Source organism: Eschrichtius robustus, chromosome 3 (assembly GCF_028021215.1).
Source record: "Eschrichtius robustus isolate mEscRob2 chromosome 3, mEscRob2.pri, whole genome shotgun sequence".
Taxonomy (NCBI): Eukaryota; Metazoa; Chordata; class Mammalia; order Artiodactyla; family Eschrichtiidae; genus Eschrichtius; species Eschrichtius robustus.
In genome coordinates, this window is record NC_090826.1 from 12,226,063 (window position 1) to 12,247,352 (window position 21,290).

The 21,290-nt window shown below is 46.8% G+C and overlaps 2 protein-coding genes across 3 annotated transcripts in view; one reads left to right on the forward strand and one right to left on the reverse strand.

Moving 5' to 3' along the window:
* Positions 1-4,677, forward strand: part of DNAJC16 (DnaJ heat shock protein family (Hsp40) member C16) — a 36,880-nt gene extending 32,203 nt beyond the window's left edge. For both annotated transcript variants that reach the window (XM_068538946.1, XM_068538947.1), the window contains 2 exons: positions 527-697; positions 1,207-4,677. In XM_068538946.1, coding sequence (XP_068395047.1) covers positions 527-697; positions 1,207-1,603 — 568 coding nt within the window. In that variant the 3' untranslated portion in view covers positions 1,604-4,677. The remainder of the gene's footprint in view (positions 1-526; positions 698-1,206) is intronic.
* Positions 4,678-5,558: 881 nt separating this feature from the next.
* On the reverse strand, positions 5,559-14,012 carry AGMAT (agmatinase (putative)). Its single transcript, XM_068538948.1, has 7 exons — positions 13,714-14,012; positions 12,524-12,726; positions 9,981-10,029; positions 8,732-8,927; positions 8,114-8,293; positions 6,504-6,588; positions 5,559-5,760 (listed from the first exon to the last, which is right to left on the reverse strand). Exons 1-7 carry the CDS (start codon positions 14,010-14,012, stop codon positions 5,687-5,689), a joined length of 1,086 nt encoding a protein of 361 aa, XP_068395049.1. The 3' UTR covers positions 5,559-5,686.
* Positions 14,013-21,290: the final 7,278 nt, after the last annotated feature.

The window sequence follows — 21,290 nt, forward strand, 5'->3', positions numbered from 1 at the left end:
ACCGCAGGGTCTGATAAGCAGCGTCTGAGGGTCTAGTAGAGCTAATAAGCACTCTGGCTCCCCTCCTTGTGTGAGATGTGGATTTAGGCAAGAGTCGCAGCTGAGGAGTGTTGACTGAGACTGCCTAGGCGTTCAGACACAGGACTAGTTATCTTCTCCTCAGTACCCTGAGTTTCTCAATCCCAGATTTAATAATGAAGGCGGGAAGGAAGCAAAGAAGCATGTCAGGGAGATGCTAGATGAGCCAGAAGCAGAGAACGGTGCGTCACCATAACTGTGTTGACGGCCTTCATCCTGTCCTAAAGCCGCTTCTACACCAACTGAACGGCAGCGCTGGCAAGGCTCTTTATAGGCCCGGGATAACCAAATCGGGGTCAGTCCCGCCCTGCCCATGTGTCAGGCTCGAGACTATTAAATAACATATCTAGTCTGGTTAGAACATATCATTTTCTTCCACTTGTTCCTTTTAAAAGTCATGGCATTCCCTTATCCTACAAGATCTTAATTCCTCAGTTTTTCTCCACAGCAAGATTCCTAAAAAAGGCTTTGTGGAGGTGACCGAACTCACAGATGTAACGTACACCAGTAACTTGGTACGCCTGAGGCCAGGCCACATCAACGTGGTCCTCATCCTGTCAAATTCCACCAAGACCAGCCTGCTGCAGAAATTCGCTTTGGAGGTCTACACGTTCACTGGGTGAGCGCCTGTGTGCACATGAGAGGGGGCGGGCGGGGGGTGTGGAAGGAGGACGGGGAGAGCCTGCATTCTTGGGTAAGGAGGGAGCTGGAGGGGCTTTATCCATGCAGCATGATGTTGGCTGTGACCTTTCCAACCCAGACCTCTAAGCCATCATGTGGGGACCTTTCTTCCCCTTGACTGTTGGTTCTGAACAGAAGAGCTTGAACTCAGTCTTCCCTGAGCCCTTTCAGGAAACTCTCTTCTCTAGCTCTTGTGTCTTTTCCTGAAGCCAGACACTGAGAGTGATGTGAGTGACACCCAGCAAGGGACAGGAAATGGATGAGGGGCTCTTGCCGCCATTGTAGAAGCCCTCCAGGTCCCGCAGAAATCCTTCGTTTCTTCCGTATTCAGGCCCCACCCAACACAAAGCCTTTTCCTATTATTTAAAATCTGACTGAGGTACTTGTGTTCCCTGCGACTAAATGTGTCGGGAAATACCCTAAATCCTCCTTCTGTCCTTCCTACAGGAGCAGCTGCCTGCACTTTTCCTTCCTGAGTCTAGATAAACACAGAGAATGGCTAGAATACTTACTAGAATTTGCTCAAGATGTGGCCCCGATCCCAAACCAGTACGACAAGCATTTCATGGAGCGTGACTACACGGGCTACGTACTGGCTCTGAACGGCCACAAGAAATACTTCTGCCTCTTCAAGCCCCAAAAAACAGTCGAAGAGGAGGAAGCCATGGGGTCGTGCAGTGACCTTGACTCTTCCCTCCATCTGGGTGAATCTCGAGGGAAATCTTCTGGCCTTGGATCCAGGCCCATCAAAGGAAAATTGAGCAAGCTGTCCTTATGGATGGAACGGCTGCTGGAAGGCTCCTTACAGAGGTTTTATATCCCGTCATGGCCTGAACTAGACTGAGAATTTCAAAAAGAGGCTCGAACTCTTCAGACTTTTTAACAGGCCCCTGTGAACAGGTATTTTCAGGACTCAGACTATCACAATGGACAGAGTATAGATTTTAGATTATTCTTCCAGAACAGTGGCTAGAAGAATCTTTCCTTTGTCCTGTTCTAACCTAGGAGTGAAAAACACCACACGCTGAATTCCCCAGATCAGAATACTTTCCTTTGGGTCTTTTTTCCTCATTTGAATGCCACACTATTTAAAATAGACTGCTCATTCCCTCTTCCTTTGTCGCCCCACCCCGTGCTCGCCGCCCCCCCTCCCCTGTCCTGTCTCTGTGCTGTGGGAGAAGCACAGGGCTGGACCCTGCAGCAGAGCCTGGGGGGACCTCGCGAGCCTGGTGTGCTGGTCGGGCCATCTCTCCCCCACCCAGCCTCGGCCGTGCTTCTGCCGCGGTGCATGCTGTAACGGTGGGACAACCCACCGCAGCTTCTGGGCCCTGTGTCTCGAAAGAGGCCTAGTTCCAAGCGATCTTACATTAATGGTTTTTTTGGTAGTAAATGGCTAAAAGTATATTTGGGGGGTATCCTCCTGCAACAGCTTGTCAGCCACGGTTTTAAAAGGTTAGGAATGAGTGGGGTTTCTGCACGTATGTTTGGTTTTCTTCCCAAGACAAGAGAAGGGAGGGCTGGGCAGTGCCTGAGCGATGCCTTCGTGAGCATCCCATCAGCCCCCTCCCGAACACTAAAGGTAGCCGGGGAGGGATCCGCGTGGCAAGAAGTACTGTAATGACCTTGAGCCATTTATCTGTATGTTTTCAGATGCCTTTCTGCCTCTGTCAGTTGTAGGGTATGGATATTAGGAGCCATAACTTGTAATCTTGCTCTCTGAACGTAGAGATAAGCTGCTATAAGCCAGTAGATGTTAAACTGAAGACACGTTATTCCTGCCGTGAGTCAGGCTCAAGGAACCTCTTCCCTACAGTGATGTCTCTTTAGTAAAATATCAGACATATCTTTGTATCAAGGAACTTAAAATTTCTCAGCAATTGTATTTTGAATACTGTTACCCCAAAAGTGCTGTATCTTCAAGTCCTCTTTGGTGACAAGTGAGCCAAGACACGTTCTAGACTCCTGTTTTGCTCACTTTGAGCTTCTGGCCTATATTTTGATGTCTCATCTTAATTGTTTTCACTCTTAAGTTACAACTGCTTCACCAGTAACAGGGTCAGACCTGTCATCAGCACCCCAGCTCGCTGAGCTCCAGTGAACGATGGACCCCAGGCGGGGCCCTACCAGCCAGTTAGAGAGCTTACCTTTTCTTTTTAGAGCACAGCACCAGTGGAGTTTGGACAACCTCAGAGAGTTCAAATGTCAAAACAACTTGCCTTTTTGTAAAGTGAAGGGTCAAAATCAGTGATGGGACAAAATAGGTTAATATTTTCTTTAATCGTAATTGCTTTAAACTAAGCCATTTGGATTGAGCTACAGTGGCAAGTAACAAATTATTTGAGCCCAGAAATTCCTAGTTTTCATGGAATCTATAGCTTTATTTAAAAAAATAAATCACTGCCAGGCTTTATTTTTCCACATGATCCTCTAAAAGTGGATGTTTATTCTGATTGCCGTATCTCATGGCACCTGGCCTAGGTAGAACTGATCAAGGAATTCATTTTTGGCTCTGTGATGCACCAAGTCCTCAAAATTATTTTCTGCGTCTCTTATGGCCAAGTTGCTTATATGAGTAGTGTTTTGGTTCAGTGGTAGGTTTTTATTTTTTTAATTTCTGGTACTAATGGGATTCCTGACCTTAATTTCTGAAAACCAAAAACACCCCAGATTCATTCACTTTAAAAAATTGTATCATTAAAATAAAAAGCACCTTCAGACAGCTGCATCTTTCATTTGTATAAAGAAAGGAAAGTGATAATGGTGAAAACGTTCCTAGGAAATATTTCAATCCAAAAAAATCATCTACAGATCCGTTTGGGGGCTGGTAGCTATGTCCCCCAAGAGGAAACTGGGAAGCTTTTAAACTGACCTTTACCCTTGACCACCCAAGCCTTTCCTCCTGAATGTCATCTCCATGAATTTGTTTACTTTTGTGTCAAATGTATGAGCCACTGTCCTGGTCAGCCAATGCCACCATTTCTGTTACTCACATACGTAATCACACAGACCCAATTTTGGCTTTAAGTTAACTTCCTAGTCTTCGAGTATCTTGAAACTGACAACGTTGATGTTTTCAGAGGTGGGTTTTTCTGATTGATACAGACTATGCATCATGTTGAGCAGATGGGGACAACTGGCCTAAAACAAGCCTTTGTAGATATACGCACCCATTTAAAAAAAATTTGTTTTATTAGCCCAGGTGTCGGTGGCACAATCTAACACAGAGTTCATCACCTCCAACTAGGCAACATTTCAGCGAGCAAGCCTGCCCTAACTCCCATTAGGCACCACAGTCTCGCTGCCATCGCTTATTGACCATGAAAACTTGGTTGTGATTTCAAATAATAGGTTGATTCCCTCCTTATTCAGTACATAAATGTTTTCCTGCTATAAAAAGAAGTGGGATCTGAATGTGTTTTAAGTGATTTGCATTGTTTGGGGAAAGGGATTAGGAGCAAACACTCAAACATTTTTTTCTAAGTAAAATTCTTGAAAAGCTGATGCAAAACATTCTTTACAGCTGAAACGCTGGTCACGTCCAAATACCTGACATTGTCCCTTGAAACAAATGCAGCGTGTCTGCTGCCGAATCTGTTCAGTTTGTCAAGGAGGATGATTATACTTTCGAGACAGACCTGAAAAGAAGGTGAATATTTTGCACTTTTGATACTCTTAGGAACAAATAACTTATTTGGCAAATGGTGTCTTTTTTATGTTGTTTTTGTTTTGTATTGTGAACAGGCACTGAAGCTGATGTTATTTTGTTTTAAGAATATTACAGACTGGAAACAGAAATAAACTATTTTAATGTGTGATGATTATGGGTAGCTCTTATGTCACGAGATGATGATTTGACCGTGGACACATTATCAACGAAATTGAATTCGCATGTAACTCAACACATGCTCAAGGTCATCACGCCTCCACTGCAGATTTCGGGAATTGCTGTCGTAGAGGCTGGGTCAGCTTGAAGAGAAGATAATGCAAAACTGAGGCTCAGAGGGAGTGGGTTAAGGAAGGCTCACTAAGAGCCAGCTGATGTCACCTGGTCTAGAAGACATTCGTGCATCTTCCTGGGCTTTTGAGTGGGAAGTTTCTTTATTAGGATCTGCATGTTATTTTTTCTTTCAAACTTTTTTTATGTTCACGATGGTCCTAAAACCAAGATGCTCCTCAGAGTAGGGGCTGTATTTTAAAGGAAGATACTATAGAAATATGGAATGTTCTTCTACAGTATTATTTCATAGGGTTTTTTCATTTCATTCCTCCAGATTTTTTTTTTTAATTAATTTATTTATTTTTGGCTGCGTTGGGTCTTTGTTGCTGCGCCTGGGCTTTCTCTAGTTGGGGCGAGCGGGGGCTACTCTTCGTTGCGGTGCATGGGCTTCTCATTGCGGTGGCTTCTCTTGTTGCGGAGCACGGGCTCTAGGCGCGTGGGCTTCAGTAGTCGTGGCTCGTGGGCTCTAGAGTGCAGGCTCAGTAGTTGTGGCCCACGGGCTTAGTTGCTTCGCGGCATGTGGGATCTTCCCGGACCAGGGCTCGAACCCGTGTCCCCTGCATTGGCAGGCGGATTCTTAACCACCGCACCACCAGGGAAGCCCCTCCTCCAGATTTTAGATAATCTTAAACTAAATTCTCCATCCCTTTCCCCTTTATCCTCCATCACCATTCATCAAAGGAAAAAAAAAAAATCAAAGCAGGACAAGTGCATTTTTTTTTTTAAGTTAATTCAAACACCTTAGGAATATTAGCTGTTTGGATTAGAGCTCTACCGTAAGCCCCGATTGTAGAGCCACCAATGACACTTTTAGCAGAACATTTTATTGGCATAAACTCTTTAGTGCTCGGATTGCTTGCACATAAGCTCTTGTGGAGAACCTGTCATCCAGGCAAGCTCTTGTTTATCTTGAACGTTGTAGCACAAGACTCAGACGACTGTCACTTTGGGGAGAACACACAGCATCTCAAACAGCAGGTTAGCCGCCATGAGGGCTGTGTTTCCTACAAAGCAGTGAAAAACCCAGACGTGAACACCGCCCAGACCGCCTCCCGAGGCCGAGCCTCTCGGGCTCCTCAGCCTTTGTCCCTCTGTGCTTCCTATTCCAGAGTCCTGCCTTGCGCGCTCCTCTGCGGTTCCCCACCGCCCCGTGGACATGCTTTCCCCAGCGTTCTCTCCATCAAGCATCATTCAGAAATGGTATTTTAAAATTCAGAAGGCTCTCTGTTTATTCTGAGAACAGATTTCCCCCAAAGGAAAAACTATCATGTTGGTGTGTAGCGTATTTACTATCTATCCTCTAAGGCTAACAGGTCTAACCCTGTAAGCTTTTCTAGATTAAAATTATTGGGATGGCATCGGCTTTGAATCTCTCTCCTAAACCAGCTAACTCCCCCACTTTATCAATATTAATAAATATCATTTATGTCTTGAGAACTCACTTTTCAATGAAATATCCAAGGCAGCTGGCACTGGGCAGCCCTATCGCTGAACTGCACGCTGGTTTCTCTCTCTTCTGCTGACAGGTGGGCCAGCTAACAACCCTTAGCCGCCTCCCAGGGGTTTTGTTAGGGTTCATTAGCTCACATCTGTACGGTGTACAGTAATAGGTTTATTTTCTTCACTGTAGGACATACTCAGCCGGTTCCCGAGTGATATAAAGGGACCCATCCATCTACTTATTAACTAGATTAATACAATTTAAACTAGCCACTGCCTACGGATCACATTTGTCTCCCTTACTCACCAGAAGGATCGTACGGCGGTGAAACCTCCACAAGATCACAACCCACCACGTTCAGGCCTTGACAACCCCGGATGATCTCCAGAGCCTGTCCAAGATGAAGCTTGAGTTGTCCAGAGAGGTAATCATTGACAACAGAAAGCAACCAGTAGAGGCCTCCATGGCTTTCTCCCAACACGGGCCTGCCCTTCGACTTGGAACTGTCGCTTTCCCTCAATAAACATTCATTGACCACCAGGCACCCTGGTGGTATCACAGAGGCAAACAAACCAATCGCTTCAATGCCAGCATGAAGGGCTTCAGGAATAGTATGAGCACATGTCGCAGCCTGAAGGGGCTGGGGACGGCTCCCCCAAGGTGGAAACACTTAGCTCAAGGAACTGACCAACCAGAGGAGTAGCGGGAGGGCAGCCCAGGGAGAGGGAAAGACGCATGCAAAGGCGCCAAGACGGAAGAAGTACTAGTAGTCAGACGTGGCCAGAGATAGGATGAGTGAGGGGGGTGGCAGGAAGAGCGTCACTTTGCTTCCGTTCTGCAGGTGGAAAGCGGGAAGGATGCGAAGCCGAGGAATGAGAAGTGTGTTCTAGAAAGCCGATGGGAACTGGGAAAGGCTTCAGAGAGCCAGTTATGACCATCCTCCTTTCCGAGAGGATAGAAGATAGTTGATTAGCTCAAGCAGTCTTCATTCATTTACTCCAGTATCTGTGAGGACCTCCTGCTTATACGTCAGACACTCTCCTCGGCTCGGAGAGTAGTGAACAGAGCACAGGTCCACCCCTGGGGCTTTCCTTCTCGGTACAGCCACGCTCCAGCTCTGCCTCCCTGTGCTCACACTGAGCATACCATGGGAGCTCTCTTCGGGGGTTTCTAAAACTCTTGAACTACCCTGGGAGGTGTTAATCCCACTGTGCATACCTTTAAAATTTAACCCCAAAAAGGTAAGTTTGGTGTCTGAACAGGGGGCACTACAATATTGTCCCCATGAACAGGTAGACCAGAGGCAGAAAGACCAAATAACGGACTATTATATCCCAGATAAGAAACGAGGGGGCTTCTCTGGTGGCACAATGGTTAAGAATCCACCTGCCAACGCAGGGGATACGGGTTCAAACCCTGGTCCGGGAAGATCCCACATGCTGTGGAGCAACTAAGCCCGTGGGCCACAACTACTGAGCCTGCGCTCTAGGCCCCGTGAACCACAACTACTGAGCCCGCGTGCCACAACTACGGAAGCCTGCGCACCTAGAGCCCGTGCTCCGCAACAAGAGAAGCCACCACAATGAGAAGCCTGTGCACTGCAACGAAGAGTAGCCCCCGCTCGCTGCAACTAGAGAAAGCCGGGGTGCAGCAACGAAGACCCAACGCAGCCAAAAATAAATAAATAAAATAAATAAATTAAAAAAAAAAAAAAAGAAACGAGGGCCCTTGCCAAAATCAGTCACTCATCAATAAGGGAGAATCCAAACCTGTGATCAGCCCCGAGCGCAATAAAGGTCCAGGTGCTCTGATTTTAAAAGCCCATCCTGATTTCTAAAGACTCAGTTCAAGTCCCAGGAAAGTGGGGAGCTAAGTATCCTCACCCACAGGAAGTGTCACTGGTGGAGCCTCCTTACCTGACTAGGGGTGAGACCAGCAATTTCGGGTGTCCCTGTCCCTGGGGCATAGGCAGGGTCCAAGCCGTCAATATCAAAGCTGATATAAATGGGTCTGACTCCCATCTGCTGCCTCACTTTTCCCATCAGCGGAACCAGTGACTTCATCCAGCAGTCTTCGGCCAGGACCACCCGGAAGCCCTGAGAAAGAATTGAAGAGCAGAAAGTTGACACTTGGGCCTGGCAGCATTTACTGGGCATTTCCTATAGGCCTACCCCGTGCTCAGCTTATGTGCACCTCAAAGTTGACCCTCGATCTGCATGAGGAGTGAACTATCATCCCCATATCAGACCCATCGCCTTGGGTCTGGACCTCCTCCACTCTTTTCCAAGCCAGCAGCATCCAAGGGCTTGGTTTGTTTCTGCTTGTCTCCCCTCCCCAGCGATAAGAGGCCTCCTCTGCCTCATGAACTACCATCCCCGCTCCTATCTGCTCCACATGATGCAAACTCACCCTTCTGTCCCCACTTTGAGCTTGATTAGCAAAGTCCCTTTGAATCCCTAGCGTCCATTGAGTGGGCAATGGAGAGGAAGGCACTTTGGGGCCGGGGACAGAGGGAGGGGCTTTCGGCCTGTCACCTGGCTCCGGCTGTATCTGTAGGTATCCAAGGTCATGGAAGAGCCCCGGATGCCGATCTGTACCACGCGCTTACAGTCCAGGAGTCCCTCGTCCACGCACCGGCGGAAGGGCGTCCCGTGATAGAGCTTCTCACCCAGGGCCGTGTCCGCCGTGTCCATGTGTGCGTCCACGTGCACCAGCCCTACAGGCCCATGCCTGATGACAACAGGGCGGCTCAGAGGCCAGGCCTCCCAGTGGGACCTGAACACCACCACCCCCCAGGCCACCAAAACTTGATGACAATTCATAGCCGTGGAGGGGGGACCTGGCATCAGTTACCAGCCTTGCAACTGGTTTCTGTCTTCAAACCGCTTAGCTTCTCAGAAGAACAATAAGCTCAGAGAAGTCAGGCAGAAAATAGTCATGTGCTTTAGCTGACACTTCCTACCTCTCACCCAGAATTTTCTTCACTGACAGATGGAGAGGGCTGGGAGGATGAAAATAAAGGGTGGCGGCTCAGGTGAGCTCGTCTGAAGGCTCAACTAACCAGCACCACCCTTTCTCCAACTGCGGTACCAAGAAGCAGCTTCCACTCAGCTCTCTCTCTATAATCCCCATCAACCCTGCCAGCCGCCCAAAAAAAAACAGACAATCCAAATCAGTGCCAGGCAAACACAGCTTCCAGAAAAGCCTTGTACCCACCCACCCACCTCCAACCAGAATGCCACCCACATAGCTTTCCTCTATATGAATTCTGGAGCTGCACCACCTTGGCCCATCTGTCTATTTCTCAAACTAACTAACCAAAATTAGTCAATCCCTGGTAGATTTTCACTACTGGAAAAATCCATCTTCTCATCCTCCGGGAAAGGGGCCCTTTCAGGAAAAAACAGGGCCTCTCCTCAGCAAGCAACACCATTGTGCCTGTCAGTATTCATATTTGGCCTTTGCAGCAAAACAGAAACTGAAGTTAACTGGGGTTGTGTATTTCACTAGGGGCTCATCTTCCAAAAACAGAGGCAGATGCTGAGCGCGTATACCAGAGCAGATCTAGGGCAAGGGCGGGTGGCCAGGGTGTTAATAATAAGTTGTCTTGGCTCCCATCTGGTGACTGACAGACACACCTGGAGCTCGACCTTAATTTTGATCCATAGAAGCAACTCAATGGGGAATTTCCTATCATCCCCAATAACCTGAGCCAGCAGAGGTCGCCTGACGCCATCTAGCAGAAAACAACTCATTCCCCAGCTCCTGCCTTTTCGGACTTACTTTTCTGCCATCGCTTGCAATATAGGATAGGTGATTGTGTGATCTCCACCTTCAAGGAGAAAAAAAAGAAGAAAACATCTGGAACGTGGATAAGATTCGAGGACCATGTATCACCTAAAACGATCTTTAATTTGCCCAATTCTGCCACCCTTTCGATTAGACTGGAAGAACTATAACCCCAGCTAAAATATGGTCTTGTTCAGTGGTGGGGAAATGGCCACTAAACGTTTGACATTACATTGTCATTTAAAAGAGGAAATTAAATTAAGGCTTATAGGGAAAATGCTCGGACCAGCTCTGTCCAGTTGAACTTCCTGCAGTGACACGCACGTTCTGTATCTGCACTGGCCAACATGGTGCTCACTAGCCATTGGCTACTGAAATGTGGCTCATGCAACTGAAGAATTGAATTTTTTATTTTATTTAATTGTAATTCATTTAAATAGCCACATGTGGCTGGGGGCTACCATAATGGACAGCACAGACCCAGAAAAGTATTACCATTGATAATTATTAATAACAACAATAGCTAATATTTATGGAAGCTTAAAACATGCCAGTCACAAAGCTGGGCACTTTATATGCACTTTTGTTATATGCCCCTGACACAATATAAGAAGGTAGGTGGTGGTATTTTTATTCCCATATTACAGATAAGGAAATGAAGCATGAATAGCTAGTGAGAGGTGGAGCTGAGATTTCAAACCACGTCAGCCAGAAACCCCACTCCTTACCACTATGCTCTGCAGGCTAGGCCCTCTCATTTGGCAAAAATAAATTTGGATATTTAGAAAAAGGTACTATTTTGACTATTGGTGAACGGGAAGAGAAAGAACTGCTACCGTGAGAGTGGGGCAGGGTGGGGGAGGGTAAGAGGAAAGCTGCTCTATAGATTGACATAGACCCTGACAAGAGGAAAAGACTCCCTTGCAGTTCTCTCAAATAAAGTCATTGAAACAACGTCCTTGGAATAGTTAAAAAGTCACAACTAAGTCCCTGCTGGCAGCCTCCTCAGGCCTGGCATCAAGGGCTGAGACAAGGTGAGGTGGATAGAGGCGCTTGCCGGATGCAAAATTGAAGGGACACCAAAAAAACTCAGTAACTGGGGAATTCCCTGGCAGTCCAGTGATTAGGACGCTGCGCTTACACTGCAGGGGGCCTGGGTCCCAACCCTGGCCAGGGGACGAACGAAGATCCTGCAAGCTGTGTGGCCAAAAAAAAAAAAACTACTCAGTAATCAAGATAAATACTATTTTAATGTAATATTTTTAAAAATCAAAATCAATGCAAAAAAAGAATCCATGATAGGGACTTCCCTGGTGGCGCAGTGGTTACGAATCCGCCTGCCAATGCAGGGGACACGGGTTCGAGCCCTGGTCTGGGAAGACCCCACATGCCGCAGAGCAACTAAGCCTGAGAGCCACAACTACTGAAGCCCGTGCGCCTCAGAGCCTGCATGCTGCAACTACTGAGCCCGCGTGCCTAGAGCCCGTGCTCCACAACAAGAGAAGCCACCGCAATGAAAAGCCCGTGCTACTTTATTTATTTATTTTTCTTTTTTATAAATTTATTTATTTTATATTATTTTTGACTGCATTGGGTCTTTGTTGCTGCACGCGGGCTTTCTCTAGTTGCAGTGAGCGGGAGCTACTCTTCGTTGCAGTGCACGGGCTTCTCATTGCAGTGGCTTCTCGTTGCGGAGCACGGGCTCTAGGCGCATGGGCTTCAGTAGTTGCAGCATGTGGGCTCAGTAGACGTGGCACGCGGGCTCTAGAGCGCAGGCTCAGTAGTTATGGCGCACGGGCTTAGTTGCTTCGCGGCATGTGGGATCTTCCCGGACAAGGGCTCGAACCCGTGTCCCCTGCATTGGCAGGCGGATTCTTAACCACTGCGCCACCAGGGAAGTCCCTTTTTTTTTTTTTTTGGCTGTGTTGGGTCTTCGTTGCTATGCGTGGGCTTTCTCTAGTTGCGGTGAGCGGGGGCTCCTCTTCCTTGTGGTGCGCAGGCTTCTCACTGCGATGGCTTCTCTTGTTGCAGAGCATGGGCTCTAGGCACGCGGGCTCAGTAGTTGTGGCACATGGGCTTTGTTGCTCCGCAGCATGTGGGATCTTCCTGGACCAGGGCTCGAACCCACGTCCCCTGCATTGGCAGGCGGATTCTTAACCACTGCGCCACTAGGGAAGTCCCCCGTGATAAACTTTAAAGAAAGATAGGATCAGCAACTGTGCTGTTCTGAGCCACATTGGAACCTGAGGCAAAAAGGGAAATCAGTAATATGTATTGCTGACTTTTTGGCACCCCTTAAATTTTGCACCAAGGTGAATGCCTCACTTGCTTCACCCTGGTCCATCCCTGTCAGTCACATTAGTCCAAAAATGTAAATATCCTCTCCCCAGGGGTTAAAATAAATGAACTAAAAATGTTCCCTTTCCTACTGTCTCCATATTGACAGTGGCTCACCCTGGAGAAGTAACTGTACTCCAGCTCATGATAAATAGACCCTGAGCTCAGAGAACTACCCTCTCCCTTGCAGATGCCATTACCCAAGGTCAGAGGAATACAGCCAGCTGCTACAATTTTCTGATAGGCCTCTCGAATTAGGCGGCAGCTGTCCTGAAGGTTGTAAAGATTGACATTCACATCGCCTAGGTCTGCAACCATGAGGGACTGGAAGGGGAGGGCTCCTGTGCTAGGGTTGGCTGGCCGAAGCAGCACTGATTCTTCGCGGATCCGTCGGGGTCCAAATCTGGAGGAGAAAGAATCAGCCTGTGAGCCATCCCTAAAGGTTTAGAGGCTCTGCCTAGGCCGGGGCTTCCCAGGCTCTGTGCTGGGGCTGGCTGACTCTTTGTTGCAGGGGGTAGGGGTCATCCTATACATTGCAGGATGTTTAGCAGCAACCCTGGTCTTTACCCACTAGATGCCAGTAGCACCCCTTCCCCCACGTTGTGATAACCAAAAATGCCTCCAAACTCTGCCAAATGTCCCCTGGGGGAAAAAGTCACACACACGGTGAGGACCACTGATCTAGGCTATATAGTGAAGAGATTAAAGGTACAGACTTAGAAGCCCACCAATCACCAATTTACTAAATGGCATTAGATAATTTCTTAATCTCCCTGAGCCTCAATTTCCTAAACTGTTGCTGCGGAATCTAAATAGCTGATGTTCAATAATTAGAAAAATCGATTTTACTTCCTCTACCTTGATCTTAGGAAAACTGCCTTATTTGGGGGACTTCCCTGGCGGTATAGTGGTTAAGACTCCGCATTTCCACTGCAGGGGGCATGCGGTGATCCCTGGTGGGGGAACTAAGATCCCGCAGGCTGCGTGACCAAAAAAAGGAAAAAAAATTGCCTTATTTGGAGCAAATTCTTGAGTCAGGTGACATCTAGAGGTTTGGGGAAGGGGCAACCAGCTTCTGTTCTCAAACCTAATGTCCCCTGCTTCTGTAAACCGGGGGTACCCACAGCCACCATCCCAGCTAGGCCAGGGGATGGGGCAGGGAGAAGGCTCAGTCCTTGAACCCCCTTTCTTTACCAATGGATGACACGGCTGAGCCCTCAGGGTTGCTTGAGGGAAACCAGCTGTCTCTCAAAGGATTAGGGGCACTTTGGAGCCAGGCACTGGCTTCCAACTCGACCCTGGGTGAGGGAAAGCGCCTCTCCATGAGTTTTGTGTGCGCAGTGGCCGCCAGGCTGTCCCAACACGTGTCCCCGAGTCCTTCGGGGCTTACCTCGCCCCGGGCCGGTTGGAGGTCCCAATGTCCAGCGGCACCCCGATGAAGGCGGCATCCAGCCCCTCGGGGGAGGCCTGCACGGGCAGCCGCATCATGGAGCAGATGCCCACCGACCGGGCCACGAACTCGGAGCTGGGAGGTTGGTTCCGGGGGGCGTCGGAGGCCTGGCGGCTCTGGCTGCCGCCGGGGTCGCAGAGCCCCGCGGCAGGACGCGCGCGGCCCCCGGGAGCCAGGCCCCGCGCGCCCCCGCCGCCCCCCAGGCCCCGGGCGCAGCCGGACGCCAGCAGCCGCAGCATCCCGCCCGCCCCGCTGGTCCCCGCAGCGGCCGGGGCGAGTGTGCCAGCGCCCGAGACGCCCCGGGCTCAAAGGGCAGGGGCGCCTGGAGATCACGGGGGTTGCGGGGGGAGGGGCCCAGGGACCGGGCCGCTCTCTCCTGCACACCTTTCTGGACTTCGGCCTCTAGCCCCTTTCGTAAATAGAGCCAGGCCCGCGGCTCCCTACTGACGTCCACCGCACTGCCCCACGTGGGTCCCTCCCCACCAAAATCAGGCCCTTGGCAGCTTCTTCTCCCAGAGTAACACCTAATGCAACTTCCCTGGCAGTCCAGTGGTTAAGACTTTAGGCTTCCACTGTAGGGGGCACGTGTTCGATCCCTGGTTGGGGAACTAAGATCCCACAAAAACCTGAAAGATTTGAAGAGTTAAGACCTTTCTCTAAGCGAGAGAAATTGGAGCATTTTTTAAAAAATAATGTACCAAGAAATGTCTGGGTGGGAGTCTCAGGAAGCAGAGTCTTTCTAAATTAACCTTTTTTAAAAAGGACTTAGAGACGAGCCCACTAATGTGCAGTCCTCTTTATCCCTAAGGGGGAAAAAAAAGAAGTGATCTGTAATGCAGTTATGGGAGCCATTTTGTGGTATTACATATTTTTTAATCTCTAGAACCTGAGATTGAATGGAAAAGGCCCGAGTTTGCATTAAATTTGTCCCTTTATATAAAATCACGCATTAAATCACACCACCCTGCAGGGTGAGGCAAAGTCTCCTAAAGATCAATAACAGGTATTCGGTGTGGCAGTAGGCTGCCGAGCAGGTCCCTGCCATTTTCTGGAGCAAATGCAACAATCTCTTGGTTATTCCCTTAACACCTTTTTATTTTTTAATTTATTTTTATTGGAGTATAGTTAATTTACAACGTTGTGTTAGTTTCAGGTGTACAGCAAAGTGAATCAGTTATACATATACATATATCCACTCTTTTTTAGATTCTTTTCCCATATAGATCCTTACAGACTAGTGAGTAGAGTTTTCTGTGTTATACAGTAGGTCCTTACTAGTTTAACACCCTTATGCCTAGATTCTACCACTATTTCTTTCTCACAAATATTTGCGTGCCTATTATGTGCCAGGCACTATGTGACAGCAACTCCAACCTCCCTCTTCATCATTCGCTACTGCCGAACACGCCCTTCCTTTAAATTTTCCGCAGGTGGCTTCTTTGACCAGGTGTGCCCCTGCTCTCCGATGGCTCCTTCTCTGATGGCAGTCTCTTCCAATATCAAGGTAACCATTTTCACCTAGAGGCAGATAATTCATAACCCAAATCCCAGCCCTGGGCTCCAGTCACCCATTTGCTAACTCCCTACCTGGATGTTTTGACAACACCTCAGGTGGGCTACAAGTTCAGCCAGCAACTTCCCACGTCCCTCGCTTTGATCCTGCCCCTCTCCCCCACCATCCTTTGATAAGTCGTGATGGTTTCCCATGTGAAAGCTCTCCACGGCTACTCTGGTTCAGGCCTTCCCACCTCTAGCTTTCCAGTTGGTCTCACCACTGCTAGTATCACATAGACTTTCCTTCCAGATAAAGCTTCCTGAAGCCTATCCACCTTTCTAATCGTATTTCCTATTATGCATCTTCACGCCCTTATCTCTCCAGCCATTGTTCACCTTACACAGCCCCACTTTCTTGCCTCCTTTCCTTTGCTGGAATGCTCTCTCTCTAGCTCCCATCTCCACATGCCCAATGTTCAGCTGAAACCCATGCTTACACGACTCTCTCCATAACTCTCATAAAACCTTAACACTTTTCTACCTGGGATAAGTTGGGATCTGGAATCAGAAACAACTTAAATCTTGGGACTTCCCTGGTGGTCCAGTGGGTGAGACTCCGTGCTCCCAGTGCAGGAGGCCCGGGCTCGATCCCTGGTCGGGGAACTAGATCCCGCATGCATGATGCAACTAAGAAGTCTGCATGCTGCAACAAAGATCCCGTGTGTGGCAACTAAGACAGGGCGCAGCCAAAATAAATAAATAATAAATAAATAATTTTTTTTTTTTTTAAAAAGAAAGAACTTAAATCTTGGGTCCACTATCAGTGAATCTCAGTCATTGTTGGCAGAATTTCCAAATATTTTATATTATTTACCAGTTAAAGGATTCCCTGGCGGTCCAGTGGTTAGGACTCCGAGCTTCCGCTACAGGGGGCATGGGTTCAATCCCTGGTCGGGGAACTGAGATCCCGCATCCCGGGCAGCGCCGGCCAAAACAAAACAAGACAAAAACAAACAAAGAAACACCTATATAATTTACCAGTTAAAATTTCCCTAGGGAGTTCCCTGGTGGCTTAGTAGTCAGGGAACTGAGATCCTGTAAGCTGTGTGGCACAGCCAAAAAAAAAAAAAAAAAACTTCCCCAAAAACTTTCAAGTAAATCTGTCACTCCAATAACTCATCATTTAACCTAGCCCACCAATGTGTACATCCTTAAGGCACCCCAGTCAGGGAAGGGTGGACTTAACATGTCAATCTGAGCAACTCACCCTTTTGAACCTATTTCCTACTCTGTAAAATGGGATGATAATCTTTACTGGTGGTTCTTATGAAGGTTAAATGAGGTCCACTGTGAAAGCATTGTAAACCACACATTGATAAATAATAGGTAGTGTTATCATTGCATGTTTTATTTCCTCTCCTGCAGAGTTTCCTCACCATGGTCATAGCACACTGGTATATTGCAATTGGGTTACAGGTTGGATACAACATAAAGATCCCATGACCCTTGGGGCTGCCAGCTAGACCAAACACCTCTGGGTGCATGCAGCCCATGGGGAGCTCCTGCGGATATGATCCAAGTAGAACAGAGTCTGACATCCTGCCTTTCAATCTCTACAAGGAGGCAGAAGGATCAGGAGCATTTGCTGCTTGCCATGTGTTACCACCTGGCCATCAACTTCAGAGGCCAGCTGCAGAGTGCGCCGCTGCACGTTACAGACAAGCGCCCAGGGCCCTGCTAGAGGAAGTGAGTTCCAGGGGCCGAGGAGGAGCAGCAGCAACCCAAGATGCAGCTGGTCAGGGCTGGTGGGGCGAGGAGACTGGTTGGAGGGCTCTGGCCAGAGCAGCCCCAGATGGCTGACCCAAATCTGTCTTCACATAGTATCAGATATTTCTGTCCATTTTTGGCTGGTGTCCAAGCAGTGTCCAAGCTAACTTCAGGGTGACTGCTTTAACAATGCTTATGGGCAGGGTGACATTAAAAATATTTAACATCTGAGATGGAACAGATATTGACCAATCAGAACAGATGCCAGGGGCTTCCCTGGTGGCACAGTGGTTAAGAATCTGCCTGCCAGCGCAGGGGACACAGGTTCGAGCCCTGGTCCGGGAAGATGCCACATGCTGCAGAGCAACAAAGCCCGGGCACCACAACTACTGAGCCCGCGTGCCACAACTACTGAAGCCCGCGCACCTAGAGCCCGTGCTCTGCAACAAGAGAAGCCACCGCAATGAGAAGCCCGCGCACCGCAACAAAGAGTAGCCTCTACTCACCGCAACTAGAAGAAGACTGTGTGCATCAACGAAGACCCAACGCAGCCAAAAAAAAAAAAATAAAGAACGTGTGCCAGGTAGCCATTAACAGTGAATACCAGTACATACCAGGTGGCTATCACCCCTGAAGGAATGTGCTTTAAGTCAGAGCTGTCATTATTTTTGTTGTTGTTGTTGTTATTTATTTATTTATTTTTGGCTGTGTTGGGTCTTCGTTGCTGTGCGTGGGCTTCCTCTAGTTGTGGCGAGCGGGGGCTACTCTTCATTGTGGCGTGTGGGCTTCTCATTGCGGTGGCCTCTCTTGTTGCGGAGCAGGGGCTCTAGGCGCGAGGGCTCAGTAGTTGTGGCTTGTGGGCTCTAGAGCACAGGCTCAGTAGTTGTGGCGCGCGGGCTTAGTTGCTCCGCGGCATGTGGGATCTTCCTGGACCAGGGCTTGAACCCACGTCCCCTGCATTGGCAGGCGGACTCTTAACCACTGCGCCACCAGGGAAGTCCCGTGTCATTATTTTTAAATGCTTGACACAAAAGAGTTTGACTGGATTCAAGATCCATTAATGTTATTACAAGAAATTTCAATTGTACAGTTGTTAATGAAAGAAAATAAGACATTTCTTTAAATATTTTAACTTTTATAAGTTTTTTAATGTTAAATTTTTAAATTTCTATTATCTATTTGCATTTCTAATTGTTCATGGCTATCAAGAACTTGAAGAGAGGGACTTCCCTGGTGGTCCAGTGGTAGAGAATCCACCTGCCAACGCAGGGGACGTGGGTTCGATCCCTGGTCAGGGAACTAAGACCCCACATGCTGCGGGGCAACTAAGCCCACGGGCCACAACTACTGAGCTCGTGCGCCTCAATGAGAGAACCCGCGTGCCACAAAACTACAGAGCCCATGTGCCCAGGAGCCCACGTGCCACAACTAGAGAGAGAAAACCCGCATGCCACAACTAGAGAGAAGTCCAAGCACCACAACAAAGAGACCCCACGCCTCAACGAAGATCCTGAGTTCCACAACTAAGACCTGACGCAGCCAAATAAATAAATTAATTAAATAAAAAACAAAAACAAAAAAAAGAACTTGAAGAGATCCTTCTTAAAAAGTTCTGGTCATTATTGCATGTAACCATTTTAAGCATAAAACCTGATATTTAAAAGTTACATTCAAAAGAAAATTTAAAAACAAAATTAAAAAAGAAAAAATAGTTACATTCACAGAAGAAAGTGAAAATTTGGAAAATATTTTATTTGGAAACTTTATATAAGCTCAATATTTAATGCTGTCTCTAATACTTTCATTTTATTTTTCAAATCATAATTATACAATATGTAGAAAATGGAATTTTTTTTTTTTACCAAATCCCATATAGATGCCCCTAAATCCCTCCTCCCCCTCCTTCCCCTTTACCTCAGTGGGAAATACAAATTGTGTAATTTTTTTAAATTTTTATTTTATATTGGAACATAGTTGATTAACAATGTGTTAGTTTCAGGTGTACAGCAAAGTGATTCAGTTATATATATACATGTATCTATCCTTTTTCAAATTCTTTTCCCATTTAGGTTCTGAAAATTGTGTAATTTTCTATGTGTGCTGTGACAGGAAAAAGGTTCCGAAGCTCTGTTCTAGTAAATTTTAAGTTCCAATATCTGCTTCTTCCTTTTGGCTGACCTCCAAGGGCAGTGCTTTGTTAAAAAAAGATGAATATAATCAATGTTTAGTAGGTGAGTGAATGATTGAACAGTTCTTCTGGCCCCTCTGTCTCTCTGTAGTTCAAAATGAGCCTTCGAAGGCAAGAGGAAGGGGAGGGAGAGCATGAATTTACTGAAGGAAAGCCCCACCCAATGAAGTTTAAAGATCACCGTTATGCAGTTTCAAAGTCAAACCAGGAGAGGGCACAGAAAACTTCTGTTTGATCATCTAACAAAGAAAGGAGGAGAATTCAGAAAATGGACAGAGCTCTCATTCAATCACTCAATCAGGTGACATACAGTTTAGATGGTTTAGTCAATCAGATTTCATCCTGACACCTCAACAATTTGATAATACAATAGGCTATCTTAATGTAATCTTTGCACCATTTGATTTTTTTCTTGAGGAACCTGTTTAGATTTTTCAAAGCCCAGTCTCCGATGCATTTCTTTTCTTTTCTTTTTTTTAATATTTATTTATTTAGGCTGTGCGGGGTCTTCGTTGCAGCACATGGGATCTTCGTTGTGGCACCCAGACTCTTAGTTGCAGCATGCGAACTCTTAGTTGCGGCATGCGTGTGGGATCTAGTTCTCCGACCCGGGATGGAACCCAGGCCCCCTGCATTGGGAGCGCGGAGTCTTACCCACTGGACCACCAGGGAAGTCCCAGAACATCTTCGTATACATGTTTGGAGGATAAAGATCAATGCTTGAAGTACAGATAGAGATCTCATACAAATAAAGCATGTGTGATACGATATTTCCTGTAGCATAATAAAATCAGTGGTATGATAAAGTATTTGTTCTGTTTCATGATGACTTGTTTTTACATTCCAATTTCCTTCTGAATTCAACACTTGCTATATTTTATCTCATTTGTCCTTCCAATTATCCTATAAAATAAATATGACATATTATTTATATTTAACAAGGAAACTGAAGTGCTAAGCCAGTGACGTTACTGCATATTACAAAGCAACTTCCTTCCTAGAATCCCAAATTAGAGATTATCTTACCTGTCAAAGGCTCTGGTCAGAGTGGTTGGGAGGGAGGGAATCTCATCATTTATTGGATAGCTAAGAGGATAAAAGGATTCCCCTGCATTGACATTATTCCCACAGCTACTTTCAAACTCATTTCAGAGCTCCACTTTTGACACTTAAGATCCAGACTCCAAATATGCACTTCATTACTTAAACCTGGTTTCTGGAACAATAGCCAGCAGCTAAATAATCTGTCCTAGCTTGGAGTTCAAAAACAGAACAAGAATTATTATCAGGCTTTCTGATTTCTAATTAACAGCCTACTACCTTGTGGATGGGTCAAATACACATTTTTTTTTCTTGCCTTTTACTTGATTTTCTCTCTCCTTTAATGAAAAACTACAATCTTCCTTTTAAAATCTTTATTTTTTTCTGATTACAAAACTAATACATGTGTATGGTACAAAGTGAAAGTCCACCATAGTCTATCCCTACCTGCTCAAGGTTACATTTCAAGGCATATGTGGCTTTTGAAGATATCAAAACTGGGAGTTCCCTGGTAGTCCAGCAGTTAAGACTCTGAGCTCCCAATGCAGGGGGCGTGGGTTCCATCCTTGGTCAGGGAACTAGATCCCGCATGCCACAACTAAAGATCCCACGCGCCGCAATGAAGATCCCGAGTGCCACAATTAAGACCCGGTACAGCCAAATAAATAAATAAATATTTTTTAAAAAGATGATATCAAAACTGGGTTTAGCCTATATAAATTGGTTGGCAACTTCCTTTCTTCACCTTAAAATGCCTTGGGAATCTTCAAGATAAGCGTTTTTTTAAAAAAACTGCTTTATTTAGGTGTAACTTATATGCCACAAAAATCACCTCTTTTTAAGTGTACAATTCAATGATTTCTTTTATAAACTTGTGCAGCCATTCCACCACAACCCAGTTCTAGAACACGTCCATCACCCCCAAAAACTTCCCTCATGCCTGTTAGTAAGCTTTTTTAAAGGGTGCATTTTTGTGGATAATTACAATCATGAATAACAAGTCCCAGAAATTTCCACTTTGCCTAGC